At 36.8% G+C, this 12414-nt stretch overlaps 1 protein-coding gene across 1 annotated transcript in view; it reads right to left on the bottom strand.

Annotated features, from left to right (window-relative positions):
* LOC140245232 (uncharacterized) overlaps positions 1-12414 on the bottom strand; it is a 208910-nt gene that overhangs the window by 28667 nt on the left and 167829 nt on the right. The window contains exons 11-19 of the mRNA XM_072324817.1: positions 11678-11713; positions 10216-10269; positions 8352-8444; positions 7836-7874; positions 5604-5879; positions 4642-4704; positions 3825-3869; positions 2944-3114; positions 1210-1260 (exon numbers count right to left, since the gene is read on the bottom strand). Of these exons, the coding sequence (XP_072180918.1) occupies positions 1210-1260; positions 2944-3114; positions 3825-3869; positions 4642-4704; positions 5604-5879; positions 7836-7874; positions 8352-8444; positions 10216-10269; positions 11678-11713 (828 nt within the window). The remainder of the gene's footprint in view (positions 1-1209; positions 1261-2943; positions 3115-3824; positions 3870-4641; positions 4705-5603; positions 5880-7835; positions 7875-8351; positions 8445-10215; positions 10270-11677; positions 11714-12414) is intronic.

Raw genomic sequence — 12414 nt, 5'->3', positions numbered from 1 at the left:
ACTTTGTGAATAATGTGTGACATTCTCTTGGGGCCTGGCACCTTTGATTTACTTTTTTCAGATGAATGGCATTATATAGATGCTGTACATTACGATCACCAACATCACTTTTCAGATGAATGGCGGTATTGATGCTGTACATTATGTTCATTATCATCATTATCATCATCATTATCAGTACCATCATCAACCCTCACTGGCATCTATAAATCAACAAATGAGGATGTTAACATACGTGTATGAGACCACAGCTGAATGGAAGAGCATCGAAAATATAATTTTTCTGCCTGTTCTTTTTTTTTTTTCCACCATACCATTTCTCATGGAAACCTGCCAGCAGGTGACACATTAAAGGACAAGTTCACCTTCATAGACATGTGGGTTTAGTGAATGCAGCAATATTAGTAGAACACATCAGTGAGAATTCGAGGAAAATCGGACAATCCATTCAAAAGTTATGAATTTTTTAAGTTTCTGCTCAGTCACGACTGGATGAGAAGACTACTATGTTTTGTGATATCACATGAGTACAACAACATAAAGAAAGAATAAAGAAAATTCAACATATTTCCATTTTTCTCGCATAACGAAAGAACACTCAACTTCTCTCTTTCAGAAGGCAGGGGGAATAATATTACCCTTAATATATGTCAGTAAGAAGTCAAAGAAATATGCACTTTATTCAAAAAGTAAAGTTTTATGAGCTTCTCTTTTTATTTTCCTTATATCGTTGTACGCATGTGACATCATACACTGTAGTAGTCTTCTCATCCAGCAGTGACTGCGCAGATACTTCATAAATTCATAACTTTTGAACGGATTGTCTGATTTTCCTCAAACTTTCACTGATGTGTTCTACTAATATTGCTGCATTCTCTCGATCCTTATGTATATGAAGGTGGACTTGTCCTTTAATACCAACCACCAAACATTATATCCAAAATTTTCCAATGAATTACCAAGACACAACATCCAAGCATCAAATTTTGGGCCATTTATTCTTGATATACATATTTTCAGCATAAATTCTTGGTACCTTGCTTGGCAACACCAAAATATTAAGAATCAAAATACAAGCAGTGGAGTCTTCAAATGCACATACATTATTTTTCACTGCAAGCTGGCATTCAAATCATTTCTTGTCGAGTGATACCAGGAATTAGGGGGAAAGGGGGTGAAGGGGGGGGGGGGTTGTGTTACATAACTCACGGGAGTTTCTTCGGTCATAGTCACAACTTCTGATCCATCCCCACTCATCTCCTAGTGAAGTCATGAGAAGAAAAGAAAAGAAAAGAAAAGAAAAACAAAAATGATGCAGAATCAATTTCAAAGTAGCTAGAGTCAAGATATCTATTGTGGTAAAGGATTTTTGTTCTTCATATTTGTTTCTGCATATGATATGTGACCCTGCACCTCAAAACAAACAAAAAATCGCCAGACATGAATGTTTAGTTAAGACCATATTCTGAAAGAGCAGACTTTAAGCTTTAAAATGATGTATAACTCAAATCAAATGAACTCTCCTAACCTATCTACATATTGGAAAGAAAGCACGAACTCAGGAAAAGTGTGAACTGAGAAAAGAGGCTCTGAAGTACAGTGTCTATTCAAGCGCTTAATCTTTACCAAACAGTGCTGGCTGTGCGATGAATGGGACAAAAAACAGGAAGTAAACCACCAGAGTAACGACAATGAAGGGATTATCAGATTAAACTGAAATTAAGCATGCCTCATTAACACATTCTGTCCATAATTAATGCCACTTTTCAAAGCAGTAGCACTATCCTTTCAAAAGTTATTAGCGTTGAAAGTGAAGAGTGTTGACAAGGTTTTTCAGAAATGAAAAAAGAATTCTAAAGACACACCTAATCACACTATTCTACCAAAAATGTTCGAGATAAACTGCTAAAAAAACACACTTTCCTGCCCGTTTTATGATACCAAATTTTAGCATAATGTAAAAGAAGATCCGCTCTTTCAGAAAATATGAAAAAGTCAAGTTCGGCTAGGTTGACCCATTTCACTTATTTTCAGTCCTCACACAAAATCAGTGTATGCGACTTTATGTTCGTTTTGAGGTGCACGGTCACATATATCACAAATTCAATGAAAAGTACACCAGGGAAGAAGATTAACAAACACAGATTTTCTTGCATCCAAGGGACTAGGGATCAGTTATGACTTTTCAAGTACAACCTAAACAGAAAACGGTCTTTTTCATGGCAACCAGTCCCGATAATCCTTATACCTCAAAGGTCTGAGCTAAGTTGGACAGGCATAAGAGTACATGTGTACAGAAAATGATCAGGAAAGTCAGGGCATTTGCTTTTGGCCCATTGAAAAAACAAAACAAAACAAACAAAACAAAACATACAATATCAATAACATATAAAATAAATCCTAAAAAGTAAAACAATGTAGATCTGCTCTCATTCAAAGGCAAAAAGATTTGTCTCTATGAAACCAATTCTCAAGCAAGTTGGTAAGGACGATTTTATTCCTTTCATTTGGACAAATACAATACTACAATTATTCAAGGAATTTTTCAATGATGGCAAATACACAGTACATATAGTAACATAATTTCATATTTCAAGTGCATATGTTTATCTTTTGCTTTTGTTAGTTTGTTTGTTTGTGTTTTGGTCTGGTCAGCACCATGCACTTATTGCTAATAGGAATCAAATCATCCTCATGTAATTTTGATATTACATAGGAGATTTTAACCTTATGCAGTTGTAGTAACTGAATCTGATTTAACTGAATTAATCTAAGTATTGACTTGGACATTTAATTTAGACATTCAGCTTGAAGTTTTTGTTTGTCATTTTTCATTGTCTACAAAAATATACATAACATACACAAGAATAAAGAACACAAAGACACATACATTGTACATGTATGAATGAAGACAGGTAATGAATGCTACTTATTAACACACACCAGGTTTTTCCAGGAGAAGCCCGGGGGGAGCTGGGGCATGGGTCCCGGAGGGCCAGGTGGGCCAGGGGGACCAGGCATTCCTGATGGGCCCCGTGGGCCTTGCAGACCAGATTCACCTGGACGACCGGGTACACCGTTCAGTCCTGGGAAACCATCACGTCCATGTTCACCCTGGAAAAAGTAAACACATACAGGGGGGGGGGGGGGTATTCTTCTGACAGCACTGGTTTGTGAATGCATTTAGAAATATGCTGCATGCTTTAATAAATCAAGTTATTTTTGTGGGTTTGCCCAATTTAAACTAGATACATTGTACATGTGAACCCAGCCAATCAATTCTACATATATGTGCAGTGTATCTTGACACTACTATCTTTTTTTTTTTAAACTAAACATGTCATACAGACTGCACTATTTATCAAAACTTTTTCATAAGTAGACATCATTGAAATGATGGAGAATTTGTATATGCAATAAATCATAATACATGTACTTTCTGGTATATCTTATTTTTCACAAATCAAAACAGAATATGACTATTCCCTGTATGAAGCACAGATGCACACTGAAGGCTTTGTGGAATTAAATTTTGTTTGTTTGCTTGCTTGTTTGTTTGTTTGTTTGTTTGTTTGTTTGTTTTCCAGACAGAGTTTCATATTTGCATACTTGCCATTCAATCTGAAAGTTTGTTGATTGGACATTACTGCTGTAATGTGAAATATCCATACAACATCGATACCACTGTCATCTGAAGACAGTTCTGGATGGCATATTTCTGTAAACATCGAGAACGTAAATAACTTTGTGGAAAAGGCCTAAATCAGTTTGTAGATTGCAGATTTTCTAACAGCTGAAATGAGTGAATGAATTGTGAGACTTACCTTCATTCCTTGAATGCCCTCTGGTCCAGGGAGGCCAGTGTCACCCTAGCAACAAGAAACAGACAAACAATAGTGACAGAAATCATGCTCACACACATGTGTATTCAGCAATCACCAAACTAATGAGAGTTACATGGCTATAATGAGTGGCTATATGAAAGGTAAAGAGCTGAAGGCCCATGCTCAAAAAAATAAGCACGAAGGTCAGAATAAAATGTAGCATTTTGAATCACCATGCATGGAGCCAATAATTAGTTACTTACACAGTGGTAGATTCACGGGGGGGGGGGGTTGGGGGTGGGGGGGGGGTGCAGCAGGCGCGTGCCCCCTCTTTATTTGTTGTTAAAACAAAAGAAATAAAAAGAAAAAAAATGAGATGCAACCCAGAAGAAGCACCAGAAATATTGTTTGCGCCCCCCTTTACGGAATTCCTGGATCCGCCCTTGTTACATGAGCTTTGGTTCATGTAAGTAAGTAACTTTTTTTTTTTTTCATACAATGCATATTGACAATTATTTCACTTTTGTTACTTTATCAACAAAGTTGTAATGTACACTACACTGTATTCTCAATGCAAACTTTTAATTATTGTTTTTTTTGTATAAATTTACATGCATCATTTTTGTCACTGACGAAAGTGAGATTTATGTTTATATACTTTTTCATTGTGAATAAAAAAGCGAAATAAATTTGAACTGAATTAAAATTAAACCATATATAATTTCTGAATGCGCTATTAAAAAATTTGAGAGTTTTTCAGCAGTTCTACATAAAGTGCTTGAAAGAACTCAGTTGTGTTTGTTTCACCACTCCTTACCTTTTCCCCTTTAGATCCCTGGATTCCAGCTGAGCCCATGTCTCCTTTGGGACCCATTGGACCCTGGGAAAAACAGACAAATTTTCACACAAAGTACATGTAAGTGCTCCATGGTGAATGACATAAATGGCAATAATAACAACATTAGTAACAGTGGTGGTGGTGATATAACAATGACAAAAATAACAACACTACTACTAATACTACTATTACTGCTACTTAACTGCTACTACTACTACTACTCCTACTACTACTATTACTACTATTACTGCTACTACTGCTACTACTACTACTTCTCACAATATCATCAATAACGGTAAGAGTGCAACAAAATCATTGATAATGTCAACATACCAGCCAACATTTCAAGATGAAATATCTTACTCGTGGATTGCAAAAATCTTAGTTTATATGCAAACTGAAGTTAAAAATCTTACTTTCAGTCAAATCTTCAGAAAATACACATGAAAGGTATATCTAAATATTTCTTAAAAATCTTATTTCTCTGACAGAAAATCTTATTTTGCTATTTTTAATGTAAAAAATCTTACTGAATCTGATAAAATCTTATTAGTTGGCAAGTATCTGTCAATAAGAGAAACACAACCTTAACTAACTTCATACAGTGTAGCTATATAATCAAGGCTGTCCGTATCTGATCAATTTGTCAAATGTCAAATTAATTCTATCACCACAAGCCATGAAAGGTTTTTACTACTCATATCAGTTCGCAGTAGATGTATTTCTTTATCTTTATCTTTCTATGTTCCGTCAAGAAAGTATATAGTAAAAAAATACAAAAAACCGTTAACAATTACACAGCATCTTAAAGAGCAGAGTTCTTTATTACAATGTATGCAAATTATGTAAAATCTGAGGCAGGAGTCTGTATTGTATTCATGGAATAACAGAAAATAAAGCAAAATCAGTCCCCCCTTCCCCCTACCCCACCCCCAACTCACCGGTATTCCAGGAAGACCTCGTGACCCATTGAATCCAGAGCTGTATTCTGACTCCAGCTGAGATGTGAGGTTTGCTATTTCTTCCAAGAACTCTTCCTCCATTAGCATCTCCCCTGGCTCGCCCTTCAGTCCCTGAGGGCCCGGGGCACCCGATTCGCCGGGCAGTCCCGGCTTGCCGTCCGTCCCCGGTTGTCCGGGGAGTCCCGGTTCTCCCTTGGGTCCTCTTGGGCCCATGGGGCCATGGGGTCCGGGCAGGCCAGGCCTTCCCGGGGGGCCCTGAAGTGAATGAAGGGGAAACATTCATTTGCACTACTTTTACCCATGGACATGGACTTCTCAAAAAGTTATTATTTGTCTCTTTTCTTATCATACTCATCTCTAGCTTCTGTTTCATTAAGGACAGTATACAAATATACCAGGCCTGAGAGGCTCTGGTTGAAACTATGCGCATGAGGTGACTTCAGTAGCACTATTTTCTGAGGGGCGCAGCCCCGAAGAAAATAGTGCTACTGAAGTCACCGAAGGCACATAGTTTCAACCGGTGCCTCGAAAAATTGGCCTGGTATATTTGTTTTATATCCCTCCCAATGAATTTAAGAGCATTCGACTGCTGGTATTCTGTAATTTACCTCTTTTTTAAGGGCATCTTGCTTTACTTTTCAAGAAGATTGACTAGTTATTCACGCTCGGGAAAGCAGCTCAGCAGGAGGGCAGCGCGTACGCGTACTATGAAGAGACAACTGCGCGCTCAGCCGCTGAAGTGTACTCGGTGCATTGCTGTACAACGTACTGGTACAACATGCGCAAACTGCAAACTCACTACGCGCTTCATACATGCAATACGCCTATCCGATCTGTCAACAAGTACGTTCGGTAGAGAGTTGCCAGTGCGGTGATTGTGCGTGCTCGAGCTGATCAACGATGTGACTGTGAGCTGCAGTTGATTGTATTTTCTGTCGTCTTTCTACCTAGCTGTCTGTACATGAATATGGACTATCATTTCCTGTTAAAATGCAAGTATACATTGTAAATATGGGTAGCATTCAGTAACAGCGTATAAGGTTAGATTAGGCACTGGAAAAATTCTAGCAATTAAAGCATCGAGTGCCACTGTAAATTTGTGTGATTCTTACGGTTTTCTAACGTAAACAGTGAACAAGTTAAATAGACTGTAACTAACTCGTTAGACACTCTAAAAATAATTATTAGGAATGAGATTACGGGAAATAGGGCCTACTGTTAGACAGGTAGAACTAACGTATAGGCTTAACTAGCGCTAAACGTTAAAGCAGGCCTACTATCTACTGCAGTTTCGTTTGTCAACATCTTTTGGGTGGGTCGCTCGAGTTTAACAGTGAACTGCGAGACAAACTTTCAAACGGCGAAGCATGAAGTCCCCAAAGGCCTACGTACATGTACGTCGAAGAACCCTAGCCTGCTTATTGTTGTCTAATTATAGATCTACGATGGGTTGTTTTCGCCTACTCTGTTGCAACGTAATACAATTTTTTCTTTTTGGGTAGAATGAGGGCTTTATAAGAGTCTCTCTAACGTAACCCGTGTACGCATTGAGTGTATGCGTGCTTTGTGATCTAAGGCGCCGCGCGCGATACCCATTCATTTGTACATGAAATCTCTCGCGAAGCAAAGGTGCTGCGATACCCATTCATTTACACGTGAAATATTTTGCGTCGCAACGTGAAGCAAAAAAGGCGCGAAAATCACCAGCGTGGTATAGTTTTTACCATTTTCCCTAGGGAGTATAGTCTTTCGCGGATTTGTATGGTAGAATTATGTTTTGTTGTTTACAGTGCTCTCGACCAATCAGAGGACGAGAAGCAATTTGTGAGGGATATAATACCAAATATTTGCCATCAGCCTCTGCTTTCAACTCAAACTGTATCTTCTAAAGCGGGCCATGTGCACTTCATTTCCCAAAGATATGATTTAGCTTTGACGCAAACTTCCCATAAGTTAAGTTTCATTGGTGAAAAGTTCAATCTATGAATGCCAATATAGAAAAAAGGAAAACAATCAAATGCATGGACAATATCAAGAAGAAGAAATGATGTATCAAAAGTAACATACAGAATTCCAAGATACACTTTGCATCACTGGTAGGTAGGTTGTTCATCACCAGCATCACAATTTATTTCATGTCACTTATGATCTGATGTGCTAATACAAAGGCCATAATAGAACAACTCCTTACAAGTTTAAAGAGACACTTACTGTGACCGGTCCAAGTCCAGATCCCTCTGTCAAAAATCCCTGGGAATGACAACCAGTGAAACACAGTTTTAAAATGTTTAAAAAATTAATAGAGTGATTTAAACAATTCAGGCCATAATTTACTGTGAACAACCGAACAAACTTGATTCCTAAAGTTCAAAAGTGGCTATACACCTATGTATCATACATATACATTGTATCCGACAAATACGCTTCGCTTGTAATACTGTATGTCTGTTTTTACTTGCCATCTTAATTTTGTATATAGTGTGTAATCAAGTATCACTATTGATCTACTATACTTATGTATGTAATTTTAATAATATGTATTTCGCTTTCTTCTTTAATATGGAGGGCCCTTTTGCAAATCAGTTCTTCAACTGAAAGGGCTACCCTATGAAAATAGAATGGAATAAACAACAACAAAAAGTATATTTTAGCACTACGTGTACCTCACAGGTTTGGAAAGTTGGTGAAAAGAAGGGTAAAAAAAAAGTTTGGAAAGCCAAACTATACCGATGATCCTGGACCAGGTGGTCCAGGGAGTCCTGGCTCTCCTTTAGCTCCTGTCATACCCTTGGGTCCTTGCTGACCAACACCAGGTTCACCCTGAGAAACAGAGATTAACAAATGGATGGATAGATAGATAGATAGATTGATAGACAGATAGGAGGATAGATTGATAGATAGGTAGGTAGATAGATAGATAGATAAATAGGTAAATAGGTAGATAGGTAGAGAGAGAAAGATAGAGAGATAAAAAGATAGATAAGTAGAAAATAGGTAGATAAATAGATAGGTAGATAAATAGGCAGATAAATAAAGGGAGAGATAGTTGAATAGAAAGATAGATAGGTAGGTAGATAGATAAATAGGTAGATAGATAGGTAGATAAATAGATAGGTAGATAGGTAGACAGAGAGAGATATATTAAATAGATAGGTAGATAGATACATAGATAGGTAGATACATAGATAGATAGATAGATAGATAGATAGATAGATAGATAGATAGATAGATAGATAGGTAGATAGGTAAATAGATAGATTGAGAGATAGATAGGTAGATAGATAGGTAGATAGATAGATAGGTAGACAGAGAGAGATAGATAGATAGGTATATAAATAGATAGGTAGATAGATACATAGATAGGTAGATACATAGATAGGTAGATACATAGATAGATAGATAGATAGATAAATAGATAGGTAGGTAGATAGGTAAATAGATAGATTGAGAGATAGATAGGTAGATAGATAGGTAGATAGATAGATAGGTAGATATATAGATAGATAAACAGATAGATGGATAGATAAATAGACAGAAAGATAGTTAGATAGACAGATAGATAGATAGATAGATAGATAGATAGGTAGATAGATAGATAGACAATAGATAGGGAGATAGACATATAGATAGATAGATAGATAGATAGATAGATAGATAGATAGATAGATAGATAGATTAATACATAGAGAGATAGAAAGAGAGGAAAAATAAGAAGAAGAATCATTACTTTTGGATCCAATTATCAGAAAATTTTAAGAAAGCTCATAAATCAGTTGGCTTTGCCTGTATACAGTGAATTGATGTAGACATCTATTCCCCAGTTGTCATAACTTTTGGCTTGATTTATTCATTTTTGTGCAGTTCCTCATACATTAAGCCCTACCACACTCAATAAAAAAATGTAACTTCCACACAGTAGATTCAATGAAAACGATTACTGTGCGTCTGCAACTCCATAATGTTTATGGACGGTACAGAATATACAACCTGATACAGTTTTATTGAGGTGTGATTTCAAATTCCTTTGACTGTGAGATCACTGGATCAGTAAAGACATTAATGACATCATGTTTAAAGATAATTAAAATCGCAGCAGTGACATGTGTTTGACTTAGATAATTCAAGCTGTCAAACAAACACCACAATGTAGAGGAATACAGGTACTTTGCAAACATTTTAGTATGTATAAATTAAGATGTTAAGCCCGATTTCCCAATATAGAAGCCTTTGTTACGTCATAAACCCTCAGCTGCATGGCGCGCCTCGCCTTAGCAGAAACTAAGCCTGAACTCCCAAGTTCATTGACCCTACCTGCCAAAATATCAAAAATCCTTGATAACTTCCAAAAAAATTCTCGGATCACCACCGAAATTTAATCATCTGTTTCTTGTATCATTTTAAACCTTTCCTGAAAGTTTCATCCAAATCCGTTCACTACTTTTTGTGTTATTTTGCACACAGACAAACTAACTAACTAACTAACTAACGAACAAATAAACAAACCGACGGTAACGAAAACATAACCTCCTCCCTTGGCAGAGGTAATAAAAGAAAAACAACAAGTATTACACAGATTAAAGTAACAACTTACCTTTTCTCCTTTTGGTCCAGGTTCTCCTTCTAGACCTGGTGCTCCAATTGGTCCCTACAGTAGATACCAAGAACATAACAATTTGCATCATGAACCTGTTTAGGGCCTCTTGAGCTAAAGGGCAGTCTTCTCTTCACACATCAATGTTGGGGATATTCCTAACAGCAATCTGGGAGGAGCTGCCTGCTGCATGTATCTTGATAGTCAAAACCAAATCATATAGCAAGCAGTCTTCTCTGTTCTCTTGTCAAGAAGATTACATGTTTCTATGCGCCATATTCACTTGCCTATCTTGGTCGACGGCAAGCCAAGTTTGCATATCTTGCTCATATGCACAGATCCACCCAAGCTAACGGATAAATCGCTATAAAAATGCCACAGAGAAATGTAAGCTTCACTTGCTTTTCCATTCCTTGTACATGTACAGTGTAGCTTGCATAGCCTTGTGATTGGAATAGCAGTGTTCAATAAGGGGTTTTTCAAGTAAATTCTGATTTTCTGTCAAGACTGCATGTGTCTGCAGAAGACATGCCTCTAAGACCTGGACAATCGTGTAACTACTGGGCATTTGCAAGACAATCATAGCTGTGTCATAAATCTTACATAGTTTTATCATGAAAGTAACATCACTGAAAAGGTTGGAATTTTCTCTCAAATTTTGCTCATTGCATGTCTGGCATAAACGTTTCTGTAAAAAGTTAACATGGCCTTGAAAAACAGAAAGTTTTCCAAAAGCATGTGTGTCCTGTGGTCTCATAATGATATGGCACACAGAGGATTTACATCATGGCACACATAGAATTTAAGTGAACCAATACCCTGGAAATCAAATCTGTGTACTGCCGGAATACACAAAAAACAGCCATAATTCACCTGTGATATATTCATCTGGAAGTAAACATATCTTGATAAATCAGATAATATCTCTCTATAACAATTTGGCACTTGCGCTCAACACAATTAGGTTCTGCTCTGTAAGCCCTGGTACTGATGTGTGTGTGTTCTAGCTGTACACGTACGTTTTTACGAATAATATCAAGATTTCATGTCAATCGGTTAGCTGATCGCGAACACATGTTGTATATCACTATTGTTCAAAAACGTATTTAGAGAAAAAGATATTGATAGCGTGATCATTCGATTGAAAGAATCAAGTGATCGCCTAGTATACTTCAAGTTGTTTTTATTTTTGTATAATCTTTAAATTTTACATCTAAACCCAAATATATAAAAATCAGAGTGACAAAAACTTCTAATATTTTGCAGAGGGCATGTCTGAAGCATATTCTACAAATATAGCAAACGTAATACTCAGGGTATTGGTACACTTTAAGCATAAGAAAGTATGGAGCGCGGATGATTAATATCTCTTTAATACTATCTCAACATCTCATATGTCATGACAAGTCAGATAGTATTTGTCTAATCATTCTCCCCCTTCCTTCTGGATCATCACACAAACCTGAGGTCCGATTTCACCTGACATGCCCTGCTCTCCCTAAAAACAAGAACAAAAACAAGAGAAAGAGAAAGGAAAACAGTTCAGGAATTATCATGGTCAGGAATTATCATATTTTTTTACAATGTGCCAATGAACTTGACTTTGATAAGGGAATCCCAGAAAGTACGATCACCATTTAACCTGTTGAGAATAAGCAGATTTTGCTAATACAGGTATCTCCTATAGACACCTGCCTGAATATCTTTATACTCGTCCTCAACGGGTTAATCATGACTACTCATATTCAAAGCAAACATGAAAGGAACATACATACAAACAAACAAAAACCATTATAAGCATGTCCAAATCTAACTTCAGTTTTTCCACCAGCTACTACAATCTACTTGATTACACAGGTTGTGTTCACACTTAGCCTCATGCATACAATAAACCTAGAAAGCCCTGTACAATGTCTCCTCAGATTTCAAAATCTTGTAAAAAAAAACAAGCAAATGATGCACTGTGATTTCAAGGTTATGCTTCATTCGGAAAAGAACATACATAAACGAAGTAAATTTCACCAATATCATTTCTTTCAGCCATTCATTTTTTCCTTAAAAAAAAACACAAACTAAACAACCCCCTCCCAAGGAAAAAAAAAAAAAAATCTAGAAAACTGGTAGGTCAAGCTGAATTTCAGAATTGCAGATGAAACAAGAAAATTCTCCACAATGGTTTTAAAGTTATTTTCATCTAAG

Source organism: Diadema setosum, chromosome 22 (genome assembly GCF_964275005.1).
Source record: "Diadema setosum chromosome 22, eeDiaSeto1, whole genome shotgun sequence".
NCBI lineage: Eukaryota > Metazoa > Echinodermata > Echinoidea > Diadematoida > Diadematidae > Diadema > Diadema setosum.
This window is presented reverse-complemented; position numbering and strand designations above follow the sequence as displayed.